This window comes from Schistocerca gregaria, chromosome 2 (assembly GCF_023897955.1).
Source record: "Schistocerca gregaria isolate iqSchGreg1 chromosome 2, iqSchGreg1.2, whole genome shotgun sequence".
In the NCBI taxonomy this organism is placed as follows: domain Eukaryota; kingdom Metazoa; phylum Arthropoda; class Insecta; order Orthoptera; family Acrididae; genus Schistocerca; species Schistocerca gregaria.
The window spans coordinates 377,732,069-377,758,610 of record NC_064921.1 but is presented as its reverse complement, the minus strand read 5'-3'; the positions used below and the strand labels follow the sequence as shown (position 1 = coordinate 377,758,610).

The window sequence follows — 26,542 nt, the reverse complement described above, 5'->3', positions numbered from 1 at the left end:
TTGTCTCGCTCTGACGCCGGCGCTAACGTCTACAGAGTAAGACCGCTAACGTCGGCACTTGCACAGCGCCAGTCCTGATGTAGTTACTTGAACTGGATTTAAACTTTTAGCACACACGTTTGAACCACCCCTCAGCGATTGAATTAAATTATTTGCTGTGTCGCTGACCAGTGGGACAGAAGGTCTACGAAATTTGTTTGTTCTAAGTCCAGGTTTCAGCTGGTAGCTGGTCGTATTAATTACACAGAGCCTCAGTAGCCGCTGGTGCGAGTTTAATAACTTGGACGTGGCGTGTGTGCTTTGCACGTACTATCTGTTTATCCTGGAGAGACAGCATTAACCCAGTTTGGCTAGGAGCTCGGTATGGGTTCCGACGTGGCGACGCCCACGGGAAGGGAAGCGCAGCAGCTCACCCGCATCTCAGCTTACGACGGCTCTCGTTCAAGGAGAGCGACCGCTAACGCCAAGTCCAGAGCTGCTCGGACCCACCTTAGCAGAGCGTCTTCTAAAACTCTGCTACCTATACAGGGTGAAAAGTATTTAAACCGACAAATTCTGGAAGGTTGTAGGGGACATCAAAAAAATATTTTTCCGTAATGTCATTATTTCCTATGAGGAGTATTAAAACCGGTAGAGGAAGATTTCTCTAGCGGCAAAATACACTACTGGCCATTATAATTGCTAAACAAAGAAGAAATGTAGACGATAAACGGGTATTCATTGGACAAATATATTATACTAGAAATGACATGTGATTACATTTTCACGCAATTTCGGTGCATAGATCCTGAGAAATCAGTACCCAGAACTGCCACCTCTGGCCGTAATAACGGCCTTGATACGCCTGAGCATTGAGTCAAACAGAGCTTGGATGGCGTGTACAGGTACAGTTGCGCAGGCAGCTTCAACGCGATACCACAGTTCATCAAGAGTAGTGACTAGCGTATAGTGACGAGCCAGTTGCTCGGCCACCATTGACCAGACGTTTTCAATTGTGAGAGATCTGGAGAATGTGCTGGTCAGGGCAACAGTCGAAAATTTTCTGTATCCAGAAAGGCCAGTATGTGACCTGCAACATGCGGTCGTGCATTATCCTGCTGAAATGTAGGGTTTCTCAGGGATCGAATGAAAGGTAGAGCCACGGGTCTTAACACATCTGAAATGTAATGTTCACTATTCAAAGTGCCGTCAATGCGAACAAGAGGTAACCGAGACGTGTAAACAATGACACCCCATACCATCACGCCGGGTGATACGCCAGTATGGCGATGACGAATACACGCTTCGTATGTGCGTTCGCCGCGTTGTCGCCAAACACGGATGCGTCCATCATGATGCTGTAAACATAACCTGGATTCATCTAAAAAAGGTTCGTCGTTGATACACCATCGCAGGCGCTCCTGTCTGTGGTGCAGCATCAAGGGTAACCGCAGCCATGGTCTCCGAGCTGATAGTCCATGCTGCTGCAAACGTCGTCGGACTGTTCGTGCAGATGGTTGTTGTCTTGCAAACGTCTCCATCTGTTGACTCAGGGATCGAGACTTGGCTGCACGATCCGTTACAGCCATGCGGATAAGATGCCTGTCATTTCGACTGCTAGTGATACGAGGCCGTTGGGATCCGGCACGGCGTCCCGTATTACCCTCCTGAACCCACCGATTCCATATTCTAACAATCATTAGATCTCGACCAACGCGAGCAGCAATGTAGCGATACGATAAACCGCAATCGCAATAGGCTATAATCCGACCTTTATCAAAGTGTGAGACGTGATGGTACGCATTTCTCCTCCTTACATGAGGCATCACAACAACGTTTCACCAGGCAAAGCCGGTCAACTGATGTGTGTGTATGAGAAATCGGTTGGAAACTTTCCTTATGTCAGCACATTGTAGGAGTCGCCACCGGCGCCAACCTTGTGTGAATGCTCTTAAAAGCTAATCATTTGCATATCACAGCATCTTCATCCTGTCGGTTAAATTTCACATCTGTAGCACATCATCGTGGTGTAGCAATTTTAATGGCCTGTAGTGTAATTAAACCAACAAATACTTTTCCATTTTTTATGACCAACAGACAACATATTAACCCAACGCAATTTCAATTATCCGGGCAACCAGATCCTCTTCTGATGCAACAGGAGTTGCGTAAACAAGGTTGCGTATGTCTCCCCACACAAAAAAGTTCAGAGAGGACATATATGAGGATCGAGCAGGCCACGGTACAGGACCACCTATGCCAATCCACGTTTCTGGGAACCGCCGCTCCAGGAATAGACGTACGCGACGACTGAAATGTGCCGGCGCACCGTCATGTTGGAACCACATGTGTTGTCTTGTAGGGAGCGGGACGTCTTCCAGCAATTCTGGCAATGCTCTGGCGACAAAATTGCAATAGTGCCTGCCATTTAATGGCCTAGGTAGCAGATACGGCCCAGTTAAACAGTCCTCAACAACACCGACCCGCACATTAACGAAGAACCACACTTGATAACTGTGGTATGTGGGTTATCCTCACTCCAAACATGCGAATTATGCATATTGAAGACTCGATCACGCGCGAACGTTGATTCATCGGTAAACAACACAGAAGATGGAAATGTAGGATGCATTTCACACTGTTCCAGGTACCACTGCGAAAACTGTGCTCTGGGTGTGTAATCAACTGGTTCCAGGTTGTGGACACGCTGTTAGTGAAATAGACGTTACAATTCCTCTCGAAGGACTGTTCTTACATTAGTCTGATTCGTCCCCATATTACCTGCAGTTGCACGAGTGCTGATTGAAGGATCCTACTCCAAATACTGCAAGACAGATTCCTCAAATTGCAGCGTTCTTAAAGTGCGACGGCGTCCCTGTCCAGGTGATCTGCTAAATTACCCGTTGGTATACAGCAGCAAAGGCCGTATGATGCGGGATACGGCGATTAGGATATTGTTGTTGATAAACTCGCTGTGCAGATCGTCCGTTGTGGTGCGCTACGTAGTACGCACCAACGATATTAGTGTACTGACTCCAGGTGTATCGCTCCACTAGTAAACAGAGACAATGCACTACTATACTGGTGGACAGCAGTTACCTACAACTGAAGAGCGTAATACGGCCTCTAACAACTCAAGGTCGTAATACGGCCTCTAGCAACTGAAGAGCTTAATTCAGCTTCCACTGGTTTAAATAATCCTCGTAGGAAAAAATGACATTAGGGAAAAATATTTGTCTTGATGTCCCCTACAACCTCCCAGAGTTTATTGGTTTAAATACTTTTCACCCTGTATTACTCCACCTCTCACAATAACTTAACATGAAATATACCGTACAGGTAATTTGTGCGTGCTGGATGATATTATTCAGACTGAAATGGCACTATCACGCGATGCTATACAGGGTGTAACAAAAAGAATCATCCGATTTGACTATTCTATATTTCTGAAACTAATAAAGATATACAACGAATTTTGTTTTTTGAAGGACCGGTAAGTCAAAAAGGTTTTTCATACCTTTTCATAGGTGTTCAGCACTGTAGCAACTGCGAATTTATGTCCTTGTATTTCATAACTGTATTAAATTACTAATTGCATCCACCATGTTTGTTATCATGTGAAGTTGGTGGATACATTACGCACCATACTGTGCAATAACTCCTGCTTGAAGTTTCGAAATAGCGCAGACTTCACTGCGGAGCGTAGTAGGGAATGTTATGGCAAAGTAGTGCGCCGCCGGCGTACTCACCCGTCTCGAAGGTGTACTTGGCCTTGAAGCCGCGGCCCTGCTGCTCGCCGCTGCTGAAGACCATGACGAGGCGCGGCCCGTCGGAGACGACCACCTTGGGCCTGACGGTGTCGCTGCCGCACAGCTCGTGGTCGAACTTGTCGTAGGAGTCGGTCGCCTCTTGGCCGCGCAGGTACACCTTCAGGTAGCCGTCCGAGCAGCTGCGGGCAACAGCCCAGTCCTCACTCCCAGCACCTCTCCACATCTCAAAATACAGCATAAATTGCAACTGACAACAGCACAGAACGATAGTGAAGAGTGCTTTCCACGTTCTGTTTGGAAAAGAAAATTTGAGGTATGTTAGATGACGATCGTTTTGGCTGTAGGAAAGGTGAAGCAGTACTTCTGCGATGCTCTCGGCAATCAAAACAACACTTTCAAAAACATCAACACACTTTCGTAGTATTTTTGGCCTACAATAATCGTTAGACCATGTACTGTGTATGCGTTTTAGAGAAACATGAGTAATATAAGGGGCGTTCAGTAAGAAATGCAACACATTTTTTTTCTGAAAGCAAGTTGATTTTATTCACGTTTCCAATACACCATATTATTCCCTACCCTTTTCCTAAAAAACACATTTTTTAACACCTTCACTCAATGCGACGGCATTAGGCCATTTTATTGAGAGGGCGTGTATGACCGCATGGTACCACTACACTGGTCTACATCGAAGCCAACGTCTTCCAGCACCAATAACCTCGCAATCATCCACGTGCTGTTTCCTGCGGAGTGCACCCTTCATTGGGTCAAATGGAAGTCGAAAGGCGAGGAACCCAGCGGGCGCATACTTTTGAGTACCCCAACTGGTGGACGAGTATGTCAGCACTACCAACAGAGACGTACGGTTGAGCAGCGAGATGTTTGATTTTCATCGGTCTGCCACCTCGAATGAGAGTGTCTGCACGTTCCCACAATGCGGTATGCTGTATGTTAACAGGGGATCTAGAAACGACGTCCCCACGGCAGCCGCAGTGGTCCACAACTTCACGACGACTACCGCAGTCCACTTCACCCCTCCACCACCGCACCGAACCCAGGGTTATTGTGTGGTTCGGTCCCCGGTGGACCCCCTCAGGGAACGTCTCACACCAGACGAGTGTAACCCCTATGTTTGCGTGGTAGAGAAATGCTAGTGTACGCTTACGTGGAGAACTTGTTTGCGCAGCAATCGCCGACATAGTGTAGCTGAGGCGGAATAAGGGGAACCAGCCCACATTCGCAGAGGCAGATGGAAAACCACCTAAAAACCACCCAGAGACTGGCCAGCTCACCGGACCTCGACACAAGTCCGCCGGGTGGATTCCTGTCGGGGACCAGGCGCTCCTTCCCCCTCCGGAAAGCCGTGCGTCAGACCGCTCGGCTAACCGGGCGGGCTAACATCTCGGTAGTCATAGGTGTGTGCGGCCGGTCGGCACGCGCGAGATCACACAGGTTTGTGCGTCCCTGTTGCGGTAATGACACATGCCGCGCCAACGACTCACAATTCTTTTGTCCACTTCCAGGTCTCAGTACACGTTCTGCAAGCGTCAGTCAGTATCTGCGATGCCCTGGTTTTCCGCCAAAAGAAACTCAGTGTCAGCTCTCTTCTTGCAACGCGTTTTCGTTGCAGACGCCATTTTGAAGGCTACGTATGGCGCCGCCACGTATGAGAACTTCATGGAACTGTGAGGGCTGAGGCGGAAATATTCCGTGATGTACCACAACAATTTCACATTTTTTTTCAATCGAAATCGGGCAAGAAGAAAAAGTGTTGCTTTACGTATTGAACGTCCCTTGTCTATACAATGCCAGTAAAGCCACCAACCCAGTTCTGTATAGAATCCCACTCCCTTGTACAAACAGCTTCAAACGTCTGGTTACTTTCCAAATTACTTAAAGTGTTAAATACTTGACGCTAAGCACTGAAGTGTGAGGTAGTTTAGAAAAGCTTTGAAATTACGTTTAAAGTTTGTGGGAAGACGCTAAGTGCTGTCACTATCAAACATTGGATGAGTATAGTCTCGGTAATTTTCGGTATGTTTTAAATGAAAGCTAGTACTCATCCATCTCAATGTTTACGACGTCATAACCTACGAATTTATGTATCGTACAATGACATAATTTTGCACGTAGATTCAGTGGTGTATGTTAATACTTACCGAAAAGTATCTTGCGAATAGAGTTGACAGTAAAGAAGTAATAAATTTAACCGCCGAGCCTGACGCTGCAGTTTCATGGTATGAAGAACTGCAATGTAGCAAACGATAAACGTATGTCGTATAATTGTTTTGTACGGGGTGAAAGCGAAAACAGCTTCGTAATGATTTGAAACTAGTAAAGTTTGTTGAGTGTTGTCAACTGCTCTTATTCTCAAATACTGGATGTTTGAGTGAACCACCTGAAATTTGCACCGCAAATATTGCGGTAGTGCTAAGTGCTATTGATGTGCGGTTTTTCGCAGAATGGGTTGGTAGTCAGTGGCTCGTATTGTTACCCAATAAACAGGTTGAATAATCCCTAGAAAGTGTATTTTTTATGTAAATATACACTTTTGTAAATGGAACAATGCCATAAGCAAAACAACAATTGTACCGTTTCCGTGGTAGGACACACTGAATGAGAACACAAGTGCACACACTAGTTATGTGAATTCTGATCAGTAACGAGACAATTCACCATAACAGGTTATGTTCAAAATGACCATCGGCAGCGGCAATACACGTTTCCAGTCTGATATGGGATGACTGGTGCATATGTGCTAGCATTTCAACGGAGGTGTCCGAGCAGGCTGCATTAATACGTCGTTGCGTGTCATCGAGTGTAGTTAGTATGTCCTTATAGACAGTGGCCGGCCGGTGTGACCGAGCGGTTCTAGGCCCTTTAGTCTGGAAACGCGCGGCCGCTACGGTTGCAGGTTATCCTGCTTCGGGCATGGATGTGTCTGATGTTCTTAGGTTAGTTAGGTTTAAGTAGTTCTAAGTTCTAAGGGACTGATGAGCTGAGCAGTTAAGTCGCATAGTGCTCAGAGCCATTTGAACCTGATGGTTCACTATCCCACACCACACGTTTAATCTCAGTGGACGCTGGCGTTTCACCCGACGAAACCAATGGGAATCGTCAACAGACTAATAGTGCGTTTTTCGGCGGTTTATCTGTCCATTATAGGTAAATGTGGCTTCATCAGTAAACAAGATGCCCGATACGTATGGAATATCCTGTACAGGAGTTCAGAAGTTTACACGATTCTCATAATCGTTTCCATGCAGCTCTTGATGGAGAGAGATGTGATAAGGATGGTACCCATACCGATGGAGAGTGCGTTGGACACTTGCCTGGCTAATACCACATCCTTCGCCGTCCCGTGTAGCTAAGTGGTCAGCGCGACAGAATGTTAACCCTAAGGGCCCGGGTTCGATTTCCAGCTGGGTCGAAGATTTTATCCCCTCAGGGATTGGGTGTTGTGTTGTCCTGATCATCATTATTTCATCCCCATCCACGTGCAAATCGCCCAAGTGGTGTCAAATCGAAAGACTTGCACTCGGCGAACGGTCTACCCGACAGAGGCCCTACTCACACGACATTTACATTTATTTACCACATCCTTGTGTGGCTCCGCGGGAGCTAAAGCGCGGAGCAGCGGCAATAGCGGGCAGAACATTAATTTCCCTTCCTTTTCTCGTCACTTGTTTCCTTCTGTTAAGTTGCTTGTGTGTTGCACTAAAAGTTTTACGTAACTGATTGAAGAAGTTGACGTCTATAGGGATATCCTGCTGCATGCACCGCAGAAGAAAGAACTGCATTCTGTCTACACTGTCCATAAACCATGACCATACCGGCTTCTTCTGCATTGGTAAATCCCATCGTTAACTCACGACCTACTGTCAGAACTGGCAACTCGCAATGCACTCAAGGAACACACAATCACACTGCAATCAAACATAAACAACATCGTACGTAGCAACTACGCAGGCGTCGGTGTGGAAATTTTTCAAAATACGATTCTTTCGTAAACGACTTGCACTAGAATCCCGCAAAAAACACTTCTGAAGTTTTAATTTACACAAATTTTAGTTTGTTAATTTCAATAATCATTTTTCCACTTAACAATGTGTTTACAAAAATACACTTCCAAAGTGTTATTACAATCTGTTGACTGGGTAACAATACGAGCCCCTGACTACCAATTAATTCTGTAAAAATCGCACATCAATAGCAGTTTTCATTACCTCAGTATTTGCGTGCAGGTATTGCATGATTCGGCCTTTATATCCGGCATAATTTGAGTGCCGTTAGTTACGCACCTCAAGACATCCATAGTTTCTAACTGTAACATTTGTCTTACTGTGTGAACGTAAGGTTATGTTTTTTAATGAGTAAATGATGGCAGCGCTTCAAGCTTAGTAATTGTATTAAATAATGAGCACCAACTTTTGTTGCCTCTGGCACCGTTAGATAACCAACTTCAACTGGCAGTGTGCACCACGAGCCGGGTTAGGCGTAAAATAATACAAATTTAAAGGCTTTCAGGGCGATAATAAGAACGGAAGAACAAGAAGAAATGTACATCGATTAGTGACGCGTGTGGCAGGGATGCAGGTTTTTTTCCTTTACTATTCAACCAATATACTAAGAAATAAAAAATGTTTCAGAAGTGTGATTAAATTTAACGGTGAAATGATAGCAGTGATAAGATTCTCTGATGATAGCTGTCCTCTGTCAAAAGATGAATTACAAGAGCCGTTGAATGGAATGAACAGTATACTCAGCACAGTATATGAATTGAGAGCAAACCAAAGAAAGCACGAATTACTGAGGAGCAGAAATAAGATTACCGACAAAATTTCTTCAGAGCTGGAGGCCAGGTAGTAGAGGAAGTGAAGGAATTCTGCTGCCTTGGATGCTGCATTTAAGCATGACATACGGCACAAGGACGACATAAAAAGCAGATTAGCACTGTAAAAGAGGACATTGCTGGCCAAAATTCGAGGAATAAATTTCTGAGAATATACATCTAGGGTACAGGAGAGTATGGAATTGTATCATTCACTTTCGGAAAACGAGGAAGGAGTAGAGTCAAAGCACATGAGATGTGATACTGAATGGTACTGAAAATTTAGTGGACTAATAATAAATGAGAAGTTGCTTCGGAAAATTGACGACGAAAGGAATACATGGATATCAATAAATAAAGAGGGCGTAAGAATGAAGCACACGTGTTTAAACATCAGAGGCTGGTCCCGTAGAGGGGAAAGTGTAGGGGAAGGACTATATCCAAGAAATGGTTGATGGTGTCGGAAATTGACTCTAGTCAGGGCGGTAGAGGTTGGTACAGGATAGGATATTACGGCGGGCTTAAGGTAGTCAGGAGACTGATGGCCCTCCATCCCGCCTTCCCCTCCCAAAATTATAGCATGGCTTGTACAATATAGCACGCTTATTTCCAGCATTAAACATTTACATGATGCTACAGTCAGGAACCGAGCGAACTCTGCGGTCGCAGGTTCGAATCCTGCCTCGGGCATGGATGTGTGTTATGTCCTTAGGTTAGTTAGGTTTAATAAGTTCTAAGTTGTAGGCGAATGATGACCTCAGAAGTTAAGTCGCATAGTGCTCAGTTTACATGATCGAAGACTGTATAACGTTACATCACAGCTGGAGTATAAATCACTGCCATCCTGGAATGTGCTAAATATCTGCACTTTTGGAAAATTTTCATGCCGCATTTAGACAGATGGAGGGCGTCATGTCAGTAACCAAGACTACGGAAGTGCAGTTTGTCGGATGGAGATAGCTGGGGTGAAAATGACAAAATGTTTGACCTCGTGCTCGAAGAATGCCGATGGTACCAGAGGCACGACCGTACATGTGTCGATAATACTCGAGGTTCTACTAGAATTTCAGCAATCTAGGTTATCCCCAGCAGTATTTCATGATCAGTGTACAAGTGTTAAAATGTGTGAGCGTTCTCGGAAGTCTGAGCGACGCAAAATGGCTCTGCGCACTATTGGACTTAACATCTGAGGTCATCAGTCCCCTAGAACTTAGAACTACTTAAACCTAACTAACCTAAGGACTTCACACACATCCATGCCCGAGGCAGGATTCGAACCTGCGGCAGTAGCGGTCGCACGGTTCCAGATTGAAGCGCCTAGAACCGCTCGGCCATATCCGCCGACAGAGCGACGCGTTTCGGTACATAATATACCCCGTTGTGCCAGATTCGACATTAGAACTAACGGCTGCGGACCTTAATATGTTCTGAAATGAAACCTGGTTTTGCCTACCGACTGATGCTGCACAACCGTCGCCGAGGGAGAACTAGGATCTCGTATCCGTGGCGAAATTTAACTAAACCTTGCTCGGATGGTCTCCGTAGAGCCGCAGTGCAGCCGTGATGGCATAACACCACTGTCTCCATAGTTGGACTCATCAAGGAGGAACGGCATTGTACACAGTTAGAGAAATTTTAGTCTGAATGTCGCGTTGTCCAACTCCCCGTTGGCGACAACTCCACATTCTTGTTCAGAAAGGAGAAATACCAATACCTGCTGCATTCGGACAGTGAGAGAATTCATCATCGACAAATGAAAATTTGTGCCAAAATCGGGGTTCGAACTCCGGTCTTTCGATCACTTGTCAGAAGCGTCAACCGTCTACGCTACCTTGGCATGGTATTTTTGCTCATCGCATCACGCAAAGTCCCGCACGAGATGAGCCGAAGAGTGCTCTATAGTAAATGACCATATTAGTCTTCACTGTGCATAGATATCTATATGGGAGGTGTCTGTTCTTTCGGACATGTCCGAATGTCTGAAAGAACAAACACCACTCATACAGATATTCGTATTCTTGGATGACTGTGCTCCTCCTGACAGAAACGATGTTATTGCTGGGATGGATGTAGGAGAGTCATGGCTTCGCACAAGCAGCGTCGTGTGGCTTTATTCGTGCACAGTATGCATGGGACCTTCTCTAAATTTCAGGGCCTACAAATCTTATGGAAGCGATAACGAGATAAAATATCAATCACTTTCGTGAGCAGCTTCCTGAAGAACGTCATAGACAGACGTAAATAGTGCGTAACCATTACCAGTAGGTATTATTTATCACAACTGTCCTGTTAGCATGTATGGGATAGTGATTGATAAATGCAAGTGGGACATCAAGAATGAGGGCGATGCTGCAGCGTATATGTAACGCAGCAAGACTCCGATGTGGGTAAGCTCTGACATGAGGACAAGGGATTTTGATCCTGCAGCCACTATGAATCAAGGCACAATGGAGTTAAGGACATTAGCTGCCAGTGGGAATTGATTTAAATCAATGGAAAAAGTTCATAATTTTTGCCAGACTGGGATTCGAATCCAGATCTCCTGATTACTAGACAGATGCGCTGATCAGCGCGCCATCCGGGCACAGTCGTCATCGCTGCACGGGTTATCACAACACGCCTCCCAACAGACCCAAATTCTCAACTTATCCACACACTACTGATGTAATTATCCTCATTACTCACGGCACCTCGCCGATTCCCGTAAGAGTTCGAGCTTATTGTACAGCCGCACAGAAGGGACCATTGGCCGTCCTCGGCTGAATTATATATGTGGTTTCTATTCTTTGGGACATGAAGAGGCTTCCAAAGGATACACCATTTGCATCAAATCAATCTTCGGACTGAAGACCACAACATCAACAAAAACTTCCTCTTTCATGGAGACAGTACGAACATTATGGTCATTTTCGTAAGTGTAAACGTGTAAGTTAATGACACACGAAGAAATTCATAACAGAATTAAATCTCCACTGTTGTGCATTGCATTGTTCTAGGAAGTTTTGTAATGGTGCAAATGGATCTGAGTACTATGCGACATAACTTCTGAGGTCATCAGTCCCCTAGAACTTAGAACTACTTAAACCTAACTAACCTAAGGGCATCACACACGTCCATGCCCGAGGCAGGATTCGAACCTGTGACCGTAACGGGGCGCGCGGTTCCGGCCGAAGTTTTATAAAACTTGTACATAAATCAGATTGCAGCTGTAAGAGATGAAGACTGCAAATTTCTGATGGCACTGTTTTATTTACAAATGTCATGACTGGATTTGTTACATATACAGGGTGGTCAGAAAATATGTGAAATGCTTGTAGGGATGTTACAGGACAGGTTGTATTGAGACATAAATGTTAAGAAATAAATTCGATACGTTGCGCCGTTTCCGAGTTATTTAGCATTGAAGTTAGAAAATCAGATCATCGATCGCGTAAATTCATATTTCAGCTAACGAGACAAAGCACTCGTTGGGCAACACCGCCCCTGGCAGACCGCTTGAATGCGAGCGCGCAACGCCCCTATTGGCTAAATCCTATGCTAAATAACTCGGAAACGGAGCAAAGTATCGAATTTATTTCTTAACATTTATATCTCAGTACAACATGCCCTGTAACATCCCTACAAGCATTTCACACATTTTCTGACCACCCTGTATGAACTTAATTTTAAGATTTTTAGTTCTGACGATAACTCATCGGAATTGAAATTAGTTAACTGTTATTATAGATACTAAATTCATTCGAAACATTGAATGGAGAACTGTATTTCAAATAGATCGCATGATCCATTTTGTCAATGTCAGTTTCATTGAAGTCGTGGTCCAAGAACTTTTCTGTTCCTTACGTTTTGACCAGGACTGCGCTGGACGAAACGTAAGGAGCAGAAAAGTTCTTGGACCACGACCTCGCATCCCGGAAAGTATATCAACAGCCATGTCACCCGGTCGTGAAAGCCTTCATTCTACAGTTTCATTGAATTTAGGATAGAACTGAATTGTTCTCAGGCCATACATGTCTACAGTATTTCAGTGATAAATTCCCCACTTGTCGCAGCTGGCCCAGAAATTGTTGAACACTACAGAAGTGAGGCCGCAACTGAGCGTGCTTGCCGCACTGTGCCGATGCTTCCGCCACACAACGTGCCTGTGTAACCTGCCAGACGCCAGCGCGGGTACTCACTCTCCTCCTCGCTCTCTCTTGGGGACGTCGAACATCTCGAACTCGAGCCGCACGCGCTCCAGGTGCTGGGCGTCCTGCATGCCGTACACGAAGTACCTGCACACGATCTTGGGCACGTAGGGGAACGGGTAGTTGGGGCTGAACACGTAGCCCGTCGACTCTTTCTTGCTCAGGATCTGCTGGTCGCACTCGGAGCCGCGTATGTGCTCCCCGTCGTTCTTCACGATAAAGTCTGCAACACAAGATGCCACCATTACCACTGTACATTTCCGACGCTTCTTTAGTCTTCACCATTGTTTCTAACATACACCCGTGGGAACAAGTTTAGAAATCTTCGAAACGCAAGTGACAAAAATATGAAGGGCGTATTTCAATAGTGGTACAAGTCCATTTTTGTTCATATTGAGATGCAGAGTCCTGAAGTTAAATGAGCGCTGAAAACTCTGCAGTTGAAATACCAGAAATATTCAAGCATATGGCTTCTTGCTAGAGATGAACCTTTCTTTCTGTTTGTTTGGCTCTTTAATTTCAGAAGCATTATAGACAGAAAAGTGGAAGTAATGGACACGTACCACTATTGAAATAAGCCCTTCATATGTGCACTGGTATACACCCTGTAACATATTGGGACGTGACACAGTCATGTAGATGGAAGGATTACTAGGAAACCAACAGTTGGCTACGGATGCCGTGCTTCCGCCTCTGACATACAGAACGTCAATGAGATATGACGCCCCTATAACAACAGTACACAGCGTACAATAATCCCCATTCCCGATTCGAGAATGTCACCCATTATTGGGCAAATGTTCTATGAAGGTGAACAAAAGTCGTGGCCTTTTGACATCCTTCGACTTGGATCCGGTTGAACAGGCATGAGATGTTGCAAGTCCAGGAAGCAAGCTGGTTGTTCGGTACGCGTGATGTCCTCATGCTGCATGCACTCCTCTATTAGGCCATCCCTAAGTAGTTAAGTATTATCAACAATCAGCTATAACTCAGATCCCCAGCGCTACGTGAAGGGAAGGGAATTATTACGTACTACGGCAGTGAAAAAAAAAATAGAGAGAGATTCAAATGGCTCTAAGCACTATGGGACTTGACATCTGAGGTCATCGGTACCCTAAACTTAGAACTAACTAACCTAATAACCTAAGGACATCATACACATCCATGCTCGAGGCAGGATTCGAACCTGCGATCATAGCAGCAGCGCGGTTCCGGACTGAAGCGCCTAGAACCGCTAGGCCACAGCGGCTGGCGGGTATGACAGACCTACTGTCTTGGAACAGAGTCAGACGAATACGATAAACTTTGCTCTTATTCGTCATTTGTTTCTTTTTAGGTACTTTTCATTCTCCAGCATAAATCAATGACCGGACTGTTCGAGGTGCGACACAGATACCGGAAAACTGGTTGTGGTATGCTGCACGTCGCCGTTGGGACTATTTGGGAAGCGTTTTCCATTGTCGGTTGTTTTGTTACAACCAAGTGAAACGTCCTGAAAACCTTGGTTGGAACTAGGGATTGGAAACTATTTTTAATTTATTTCTGGAGCAATACATCCAAACAGAAAATCCGTTTATGAGTGTGAAAGTGTGCCTTGCTCGACATGTGCATTGTACGGCCCATTTTTATTCGTTATACGGTTGGATGACGAAATATACTGACGTTTGTGAAAATTTCAGCAGACTAAATGAATTCGCCAGACAGATCCAAACTCCGAGGACGTCACGAGCAGCAAAACATACATACAATATCTGTCAGCCTTAGTGATTCATCTGTGAGTGCGCCCTATCTGAGCAGCCAAACCCCGGTAATGGAGGGCCCCCTGAAAAGCGAGTGATCGTAGTACAAAGAAACTTTGTGGAAACATTTTCAAGGACGTGCGGAACAGAAATAATGAATGACCCGCAGAAAAAAATATTTTCCACGTGAGAGGTGTTAATTTGTGCAGTACTTATGTTCCAGGTTACAAACGTTGCTCATTGTGAAAGCCGTCTGAATCCACGACAGCCTGTAACCGTGTTGGATATACCATTTTACAAATGTTATTCGCAGCACTTTTGGACTATGGGATGCTCAGCTGTCGTCGAAATTGGAAATTTGTGGTAAGTTTCTATGGGACCGAACTGCTGACGTCATCGGTCCCTATCAGCTGTCGTGAGACAACTCCTGCGCTGCTTGAAGATCGCACATTGCGTCCAGAATTCTCAGCCATGTCAACCGTAAGTTCTTCAACAATTTGTAGCGCAATTAGCCGTCGGCCTCCCTCAGGAGTAATTCACAAATCGCCAGTTAATACGCGAATCATGTTCTTCAACCCCGGTACGGAAAGAGGACCTCTCCACATTTCTTTAATGCATCAGTACTCGCTAAGCGCGGCTGCACTGCTGCTGTTCTGAGAAAAGAGTTTTGCTAGTAAAGCCGTGCGCACCTTGTCCAGACTCAGGTGACCGTTTGACGCTTCAATGCACACTGATGCTTGTGTCGCCGTAGAGTACCGGCACCTGACGGAAGCTCGCAACACTAACATTAGTAATAACGCAAATCCTGCAGCGCACAGTCACATCATCATTTCTATAAAGTTGGGCACCAATACGGTAAATAGTCTTCTGTCTACACAGGCTCAATTAGTGAAAATTTAATTATAACCACCCTGTAAATGCTTCGGTTAGACACGAGACAACGCGGTAACAACGAACAACCTGTACGTCTATAAAGAATCTGAGATTACGGTCAGGGTCTACCGCTATTCACATGTCTGTAAAGAGGAGGCCAATGGCGACACGTACCACAATGAGAATCGTTAAGTGGCAGGACGACAGAAACCAACACACATCTGTCCAAAGTGACGTCCCGATAGATATTCCGGTCGAATTTGAAGTGCAGGGATGGCCGACTGCACTGGAAACACGCGCAGTCTGCCCCTTTGTGAGCGTGCCGAATAAATGCGGCCCTGTAACAACTGATTACAATCCCCAGTCGTAGGAACAAGTGTGTGTTGCAGTGCAGCTTGATAGGAGCTATACGCACCGATCCTGTTAATATGCGCTGCCTAAAAGCTAGTCATTTACCCTGTCTAAGCATGTGAAAATGTGATAACGTTTTACTAATTTCAAACAAGCTCTCTTTATGTGAATGTTTATGCCGTTACCAATAAATTTAGTTTTTTAAAGATTGTGGGAAAAGTGTTAATGGCATGTAGTATGTACGCTGGGAAGACATAGTGTGACATGTATCTTTCACGTGTAAACTGAAAAACTTCAAATGACGGCGCAAAATGTGGCTGAGAAACACAGTCGCCGGGGCTCTCAATAACCAACGGGAGGACATGACGGGGCAGCCTTTTCCTGGGCAGGGTCGTGGACGGTCCTTTCAGGAGGAGTGTCGCGAGGTACAATACGTTTAAATGAGACAGTTTCGGAAGTGACTGATGTAACAGCTGAGGTGTCGGAGGTATTCTGGTACGGTGTGGGACTTCCACAGTGTTTGGACTTAGAAAAATTCTGCCTACGCGCGAACTTTGAATAGTTCGAGGTCATGGCTACTTTGATATTATGCCGACAGTGCTGGATTTCGAAGTTTGATGTTCGGATTTCGATTATTTGTTGTAAAACGGCAATATGATAGAGAATCGAATATTTGTGCATTAATTGATAGCCATCCAGACAACATGTACGACTTAATGCAAGGTATTCAGTGTTGGGAGTCAGTAAATTCGCTGAATTTTGGAAAACTGCTTACTCCAGAAAAAATCTCGGCACTTTACCTCGTTGACAGGCATCGTTGTTCCGAGATTTGATGACTGTATCAGTTTTCCGGTGGGCGTAAACTACAGCGAGCATTAACCTGTGTGGCCCCTCTGGACACCCAAAACTTTAGTCACATACGATGCAAATTAAATTTCCGGTATGAGGAGGTGAGGCCGTGCACAAAGTGTGATGCATTTAGACAGTAATGGATGCAAGATGTGGTCTTTGTTCCCACATTTTAAGGGTAATCTGAGCAATAGCTACATCTTTGGCTTTAGAGCCCAATTTCCGGCCTCTTTTTTTTTTTTGTTTCATCAGGTCAGTACCCTATTACATATAACAAAGAATATGAAACCTTCTTCGAAAGCCGATGACTACCGCTGCATATCAGGCCTGACTGTTTGTCTGACATGCAATCCAATGAACTCGTTTCGAACATGGTTAGTCAACAACGTTTTCACCGTGGTCCTTCAACAACTTTGTAGATCCACATTCCAATCACGCGAGACGTGAGAATACAAAGAGGAGGGAAGGTTGGGGCAGGGGAGACAATTAAAGTCCTCTTAGATCATACGATACGCTCACTGATTACTGATAACACTACGTAAGAACAGCGCATTTTTTGAATTTTCGGCTTCAGATATCATTTAGAGTTCTCCAGTTCAAATCATTTGTGTGATATCATGTTCTAAATACTTAGAGTGGCGTTAATTAAGTAATACAACCTTTTTTATAAGAAGAGGTTGATTTTATTCACTTTTCTTTAGGATTCCAGTACACTGTAATGTACTTTATTATTCGCCACTCTTCTGGCTACAAAACAGTGTAATCCCCGTTCAGTGCGACGGCCTTACGCCACCTTACTGGGGGGACCTATTTGCTCACACGGTACCACTCTACTGGTAGACGTCAGAGCAAGTCTGAAAATGCGAGATCCAGGTTGTAGGCTGAATGAGGAGAAACAGTTCAATGAAGTCTTATGAGCTCCTTTCGGGAGCTTAGACTTGTGTGAGGCCTTGTGTAATAATGGGAAACTTTGAACTTGATCCATCTATCACCTCGAATGAGATTGTCCGCTCGTTCCAACACTGTAGGAGTTATAATTGTTTTCACCCATAATGGCTATGTTTGTATGTCGTGACTGTGTGGGAAAATTATTTATTTCAAGTTTCTGCTACCAGTCACTTTTTATTTTATGTTTAATCTAAAAATGCAACTCTTTTCGAACATGTTTTGTTGATTTTCAAGCGTTTGTACATACATACATACATACATCGAGAAATGTTACTTGAAATAAACAATTTTAAACTAGATTAACCACAACACTTTTCTCTCTGAAGCTGCTGGTGTGGCAGTTGAGGGGAAGGAGGGGGGCAGTGTATATCTAGAGATCGAAGTCAGTGATGTCTTCTACTGGTATTCTTCTTTGTTGTTGACTATGTATCTCACAGCCTGTATCGGATGCAGATAAATTTGCATCACTTATATGTTACGAAAATAGTGTGAAAGGCTTTTCTATGACAATTGATCACTTACAGTTACATCCTCTTGCTGCTTCACTTGTAACACCGGTGTAATTGCGGAGCTGTTGATTGACATTACACTATTGCACATTATATTTTGTGACTGAATGCCACTGCACAAATTGCTTCGATGTTATACACACAACACAAGATGGCGGACTGTCGCATGTGAGTCTGTATCGAATATCGAGGCTTTGTATCGATATTCTTGTTTCTAGTCGATTATTTACATTGACATTTCTTTAATGTATTGAGTTAGAACTGGCTTAAGACTGTTGAAGAATTTTGAGTTTTTGAATAAGGTTATTTCTTTAAGAATGTTATCTCCATGCTTTGTGTTATGTATGAAAATTTCTATTTCTTCCATGATATCCATTCTTTGACTTTTTCCTATTTCGTGTAAAATTTTGAGGTTGTCTTCGATGTGAGTTGCTACTGCTGATTTGTTTCATTTATCAAGCCAGCAGCAGCCTAAATGTTCTTTAAATCGGGTTCTGAAATTTCTGCCTGTTTGGCCGACATAATATTTATTACAATTGCTGCAGGTAATTTTGTAAATGCCAGATGCACCAAGACTTGTATCTGGTGCTTTTATATTGTGAATTGTGAGGTTATCATTTAGTGTTAGAATTTTACTTTGTATATGGTTGATAAATATTTCAGCTAATAGGCCACTCAGAGGGCTTCAGAATATAAAACCACCAGATACAAAATTACCTGCAGCTAATGTAATAAATATTATATTGGCCAAACAGGCAGAAATTTCAGAACCCAATTCAAAGAGCATTTAGACTGCTACAGGTTTGATAAATGTAACAAATCAGCAGGAGCAACTCACATTAAAGACACAGGCCACGCTTTGAAATCGAAGAGAATCTCGAAATTATACACAAAATAGGAAATAGTAAAAGAATGGATATTATGGAAGAAATGGAAATTTTCATGCATAACACAAAGCATGGAGATAAAATTCTTAATAAAATAAACGTATTCAAAAACTCAAAATTGTTCAACAGTCTTAAGCCAGTTCTAACTCAATACATTAAAGAAATGTCAATGTAAATAATTGACTAGAATCAAGAATATCGATACAAAGCCTCGATATTCGATACAGACTCACATGCGACAGTCCGCCATCTTGTGTTGTGTGTATAACATCGAAGCAATTTGTGCAGTGGCATTCAATCACAAAATATAACGTGCAGTAGTGTAATGTCAATCAACAGCTCCGCAATTACACCAGTGATACAAGTGAAGCAGATAAAGGATGTAACTGTGAGTGATCAACTGTCATAGAAAAGCCTTTCACACTATTTTCGTAACATATAAGTGATGCAAATTTATCTGCATCCGATACAGGCTGTGAGATACATAGTCAACAACAAAGAAGAATACCAGCAGAAGACATCACTGACTTCGATCTATAGATATACACTGCCCCCTCCTTCCCCCAAATGCCACACAAGCAGCTTCAGAGAAAAAAAGTGTTGCGGTTAATCTAGTTTAAAATTGTTTATTTTAAGTAACATTTCTCGCTGTATGTGTGTATGTACAAACGCTTGAAAATGAACAAAACATGTTCGAAACGGATTGCATTTTTAGATTAAACATAAAATAAAAAGTGACTGGTGGCAGAAACTTGAAATAAATAACTTTAGGAGTTATAGCTGTGTGCGGCCGGTCGGTACGCAGGAGGTCTGACAGGTTGCAATGATATCAGCTGCCTCGCCCTACGACTCAGCGTGCCTTTGTTCGCTACCAGGTCTCCGTACCCATTCTGCAGGCGATTACGAATACCAACGATGCTCTGGTTTTCCGCCAAAAGCAACTCATTGACAACTCTCTGCTTGGAACGCACATCCGTTGAAGACACCATTTTGAATGTTACGTATAGCATCGCCACCTATCGGAACTTCATGAAACTATAGGGGCTGAAGCGGGACCAAGCGAGGTGGCGCAGTGGTTAACTCTCTGGACTCACATTTAGGAGGACGACGGTTCAAACCCGCGTCTGGCCATGATTTCCCTAAATCACTCCTGACAGACGCCGTAATGGTTTCTTTGAAAGAGCACGGCCAAGTTCCTTCACACAATCCGAGTTTGTTTTTCGGCTCTAATGACTTCGATGTCTACGGGACGTTAGAACCAAACTTCCTTCCATCCTTTCCTTCCTGAGACGGAACTATTCCACGATGTACCACAGTAAAATCTGCATTGTTGCAACAGAAATTGGCAGAGAAACAAACGGTGTCCAAAGTTTTAAACATGGCTGCTTGGTTCAGTGACCGTTTCTAAATCAGAATTGGAACAGATGAGCCCTCGCTCACAATTATTTAAGTCTTATTGATCAGGTTTCAACACTTCTATGAGTGCCTTCATCAGAATCAAAATAATTAAAAGGGCCTATAACATAGTTACAAATTTATAGGAAAGTACATTTTTTTCATATAAAATTGTAAGTACTGACTAACAATAAAAGACAGAGGCAGTACTTGCATGTCATATATAAAATAATTAACGGGTCAGAAGGGCTTTAGTCACAAAGTATATATAAAAAAGGAAAGCGTGAAAGCGCTTCACTGAAGGCCTTCTGGCCTGTTAGTTATTTTATATGTGACATGTAAGTACTGCCTCTGTCTTTTATTGTTAGTCAGTATTTACACTTATATATGAAAAAATGTCTTTTCCTATAAATTTGTAACGATGTTATAGGCCCTTTTAATTATTTTGATACTGATGAAGGCACTCTTGGAAGTGTTGTAACCTGGTCAATAAGACTTAAATAATTGCGAGCGAGGGCTCATTTGTTTCAATTCTAAAACTGTCCCCCATTACTTACTGAACGTCCTTCGTAACAGAGGGATAATTTCAATCATATGTACTAATTTTCTTATATTGCAATTTTGGAAGGCATTTATGTAGTTTGAGAAACGGATGGTATCGAGGTCAAATAATGTGATAGTTGTTGGTCTTCGGAATAGAATGCCACGACGCCGGTAGTTGTGAGCGCGGTTGTGCAGAGCTGGAACGTGCAGCAACACGATAAATTTGTGTGCGCGCGCCGGTGGCTGCGGACCTGGCGCGCCGCTGGCTCATTGTCCCGCGCCGCTACGTGGCCGGAGGGCCGGAATTCCGCCGCTTATTGGCGCCATTGTGGCGGCGGCTAGCTCCCAGTGGCGCCGTGTCGCTGGCGCGAAGACCAGCCACCGCCACAACTTTAGCACCCGACACCGACTTCTCTCTTCCCAAGCGTTTCACGGCTTCTAATTGCACCTCTCTTCAGGCATGTCTTTCTGCTACAGCCGGTTTAAAATTTTGTGTTAATTTTTTATCGTGTTCAGTTACAAACGAAGTATTATAATGTAATTCCAAGTTCCATTCAGCGGAAGCATTGTAGTCGAGTTCTAAGTTTCCCACAGTTTTATGATAATTGTCATCTAGCATCGTTTCCCCAAATAAACGTTATGCATTAAAAGACACTCTTAATAAAAACACCCCTAGCGTTTTCTCTGCTTAGCCATTAGACAAAAAAAAAAATTTCGCAATTTTGAGAAGCTGCGCAACATGTAACACATGGAATATTAAACAGACGTGAAACATATTTATTTTTGATTAAATATGGAAAATATTTTATGTTACTATTAAGAAATGTAGATGATTATTTGTAGTTATCCTTATTTTAAAAGCAGTATATGAACTTCGTAAAGGATTGTTATCCCATGAGTAACATATACTGTATTTTATCAATACTTTTCGCGTGCACAGATAACTTAGTTATCAATAACCATGAATTGTAACGGTCAAAATACAACCCGACTCTAAAGAATAATAGTTGTAGGAGGCGCCTGATTATGGGATCCGGCAAAGCGCGGCGACCATGAATCCGGTACGAGCAGTCGTACGAGACACATCCGTAACCTCGGATGCCGCAAGGCTACACGTGTACAGGATGTTTCAGCACTGTGGTTACAAACTATCAGGAGAGACAGAGTATACATAGACGATGGAAAATTATTTCGGGCACTTAGTTCTTGAGCCCACATGAACAGTAAACGGTTGTGAGAACACACTTGACCTGTTAGCAGCAAATAATCCTGAGTTAATAACCCGCATCAAAACGGATATAGGGATTAGTGAACACAGGGTTGTCGTAGCGAGATTGAGTATTGTAACCTCCAAATCCTCCAAAAATAAACGAAAAATATACCTATTCAAAAAATGAGATAGAAATTCAGTGACGCCTTCCTGAGAGATAATCTTTACTCATTCCAAATTAATAATATAAGTGGAGACCAGATGAGGCTTGAATTCAAAGAAATAGTATCGGCAGCAATTGAGAGATTTGTACCAAATAAATTAAAAACAAAGATCCTCCTTGGTACACAAAACGGGTCAGAACACTGTTGCAGAAACATCGAAACAGAAATGCCAAATTTAAAGAGACGCAAAATCCCCAAGATTGGCTGTCTTTTACAGAAGCTCAAAATTTAGCGCCGACTTCAATGCGAGACGCTTATAACAGTTTGCACAACAAAACCTTGTATCGAAACCTGGCAGAAAATCCAAAGAGATTCTGGTCGTATGTGAAGTAAGTTAGCGGCAAGAAACAATCAATGCCTTCTCTGCTCGATAGCAATGGAGATAGTATCGAAGACAGAGCTGCCAAAGCAGAGTTACTAAACACAGCCTTCCAAAATGCCTTCAAAAAAGAAGACGGAGTACATATTCCAGAATTCGAATCGAGAGTTCAAGTCTCGGCCCGGCACACAGTTTTAATCTGCCAGGAAGTTTCATATCAGCGCACACTCCGCTGCAAAGTGAAAATCTCATTCTGCACACAGTTTCTTTTCGTAAATGGACGTCCGTAAAACTGCTGAGCTAACTCTGATAGCGATTGTCGTAGAAGAGTGGAGAAAATCGTGAAGAAGATTCTGGACTCGTCGATGACGTGCACAGCGAATTTCTGGTAGAGGAACACTTGTTCAAATGTATGTGAATTCCTAAGGGACCGAATTGCTGAGGTCATCGGTCCCTAGACTTACACACTTCTTAAACTATCTTAAGCTAAGAACACGACACCCACCCACGCCCCAGGGAGGACTCGAACCTCCAGCGGGAGGGGCCACGCCATCCGTGACATGGCGCCTCAAACCACGCGGCCACTCCGAGCGGCAGAGGAACACTGCATAATGACGTAAACAATCTGAGATACATACTAATAGCAGTTATTGGTTAGTTGAATCTCCATCTTAATGTCGGTTTTAAATTGAGTATGTTTAAGGTATAGCGTGTAAAGTCAGTTAGTGCGTGCATAATATCCATATCCTCTGTGTTGTATTGCTTACCATCACTCTGAAATAACGTACTTCATCACACAGGTTTCAATGTGGTGATTTGTTTCGTAATTTCATTTGATTAGAAGAGGAGATTTTTTTGAAGCTGTTCACCATCTCTGAAAAGATATTTATCGGAGGGATACAAACATTAGACACTCCATCAAACCAAGAGACATGTTTATATATATTTTACACAAAGTTTCAAAAAAGCAAAAACTTCCAGTGTGTAACTTGTGTTTACTATCTGACATAGACAAGCAGTCACATTAAGGTTTCTGGGCACTGGGATAACATTGCGCGACTGTGCGGAAACAATAGCCCGATATTAGACACCGATGGGAAAACTACGGGCGCGACGTGAACAAATGCTGCAAGACGCCATTAATCACGCCATCTGTCTATGCAACAAGAACTGTGGCAAATACATTATTTATAATAAATAGCATCAACTATCATAAGTAATACTTCTACTAATGTAATAAGAAAGACCTAAAACCAAAGGACATAAAAAAATTTAAAAGGACCTGAACGTGAAACTGTCAGCTTTGGCTTCGCAGCTCACAAACCTATCAATTACACCACAGCTTCGATATTGTAGCTGAGGTACCGTACATGGTCTACAATATCTAACGACTGAATCTACAAATATCATTATTTAACTATTGAAAATAACACCGAGACGCCTTACTTTTGATAGATCATTGTGACGTAGCATTGAAACCGTATACTTCCATAGCACACAAGCTGTAACACTAAAAGCATCAAATACACGATGCTTTTAGCTACCGATCTGTAGTTCCTTGTCATTTTATTGTAATAAATCGTAGCTAAAACGACGCCTTCGCGAGAGATCCTCAAGTTTCTGATGCTGTGAAAGAGCTTACATTCGTACCACATACGACACAAGAAAGAAAACGCGCAAACCGAGCGAGGTGGTGCAGTGGTTAGCACACTGGCCTCGCATTCGGGAGAACGACGGTTCAATCCCGCGTCCGGCCATCCTGATTTAGATTTTCCGTGATTTCTCTAAATCGCTCCAGGTAAATGCCGGGATGGTTCCTTTGAAAGGGCACGGCCGACTTCCTTCCCCGTCCTTCCCTAATCCGATGAGACCGATGACCTCGCTGTTTGGTCTCTATCCCCAAAGAACCCAACCAACCAAAACGCGCAAAATACGATGTTGAGCGTCATACAGTACGGCGGCTCCTACGCTCCGCTCATGACGTAAGATGATGTAGCATCACACTGGCCACGTTCCTCTCCACGAAGCAGAAATCTGAAATGCCAGATGCTTCATTTGACACTCCGCAGTGTAGTGAGACGTAGAATTCTACGGTGTGACGTCACCAGCTCCTCTCCACGTGCGTTTTCAAGTCCCGTGAGAGGACGGCTTTAGGCTTGCCATCTCGTTAATATGGCGAATGTCTTCCATCTGGGACTGTCTAACCTCCACGCTATGCGCTCTACGCATTACGCTATGTAAGCAAGTATCTGATCCTTTTTCTTGGAAATGAAGAAAATATAGTTACAATCTCAGGCAGGTAAGCTACTTTGAAACGTGAGTACAATACCAAGTCAGCAGCTAGCTATTCCTTAGGATAAGCATTAAAAAACCAATAAAGAAAATAATCTGGCTTTTATTGACGGCCGCACACCGCGGAACCTGAGCAGCAGATCCGAGTTACGTTCCCCTCTTCAGTCGCTCGGGGACCTGAGAGTTTAAAAGCAGCTTGGCTATACGCAGCGCTGAACCGGAATATGGAAGTCTATCCGATTTATCCGACCTTTTGGCGGGAAAGAGAGTGCGCGACTGAGCGAAAACAACAGCCCGATATCAGACTCCGATGGGAAATCTGCGGGCGCGACGTGAACAAATGCTGCAAGCCGCCATTAATCACGGCAACCGGCTACCCCGCGCGAGGCTCTGCCGCTGCCAGGCGCGGGGAACGACTGCCAGCCAGGAGAGGCACCCGCTCTCAACACGAACCCGGCAGGAAGTGTGTTTCAGCATCAATACAGAAAACGCCTGCGACACGTTACTCACACAGTAACTTAAACTTTTATTCTACATCTACATCGATCCTCTGCAAGGCACCAAACGGTGCGTGGCGTAGGGTATCACGTATCGCTACTAGTAATTTCCTTTCCTGTCCACTCGAAAATAGACGGACTTTTCGTAAGTCTCCGTATACGAGCCCCAATTTCTCTCATTTTATCTTCGTGTCTCTTAATAGCAATGTACGTTGGTGGGAGTAGAATCGTTGTGGAGTCAGCTTCAAATTTTCTCAATAGTGTTCCTCGAAAACTTTTTCTTTCTTCCAGGTATTCCCATTTGAGTGCACGAAACATGCCGTAATAGTTGCGTGTTTTTCGAGCCCACTGGTGATAAATCTAACTGTACGGCCCTGAACTGAATTGCTTCGATGTCTTGCTTCAATCCGACTCGGTGTGGATCCTAAGCAGTTCAGCAGTACTCAGCAAAGGGTCGTACTAATTTCCTACACGCGATCTCCGTCACAGAATAACCACACTTCCGTAAAATTGTCCCAAGCCGAAGTCGACCATTCCCATTCCATACAAGGATCCCTACATCCTTGTTCCGTTTCGTATCGCTTTGAAACGTTACGCATGGATATTTAATGGACCGGACTGTCTCAAGCAGTATACTAATAATGCTATATTCGAACAATATGGGTTTGTTTTTCCTATTCTTGTGCATTAATTTACATTGTTCGACAGTGAGAGCTTGCTTCCATTCGTCGCACCAAGTAGAAATTTTGTCTATGTCCCCTTGTATATTCTTACAGTCACTCAACGTCGACACCTTCCCGTACATTACAGCATAATCAGCAGACAGCCGCAGATTGACGCTCGCCCTGTCCGCCAGATCTTTTATGCGTATAGAAAATGATAAGGGTCCGATCACACTTCCCTGGGACACTCCTGACCATATGCTTGCCTCTCATAAACACTCGCTGTCGACGACAACGTAATGGGTTCTGTTACTTAAGAGTTCTGCGTGCCAGTTACACATCTGGGAACCTATTGCGTATCCTCTTACTTTGTTAACAGTCTGCTATTCGAACTAACAATATCTTCAATAATTCTGCAGCAAAGTGATGTTAAGGATATTGGTCTGAAATTTAGGGACCACCTGCGTTTTTTCCAGC

The 26,542-nt window shown here is 43.8% G+C and overlaps 1 protein-coding gene across 4 annotated transcripts in view; it reads right to left on the bottom strand.

Moving 5' to 3' along the window:
- The window catches only part of LOC126320425 (CUB domain-containing protein 2), a 1,159,067-nt gene that overhangs the window by 100,683 nt on the left and 1,031,842 nt on the right, over positions 1-26,542 (bottom strand). For all 4 annotated transcript variants that reach the window (XM_049993929.1, XM_049993913.1, XM_049993920.1 and 1 more), the window contains 2 exons: positions 12,759-12,990; positions 3,729-3,928 (listed from right to left, as the gene is read on the bottom strand). In XM_049993929.1, coding sequence (XP_049849886.1) covers positions 3,729-3,928; positions 12,759-12,990 — 432 coding nt within the window. The remainder of the gene's footprint in view (positions 1-3,728; positions 3,929-12,758; positions 12,991-26,542) is intronic.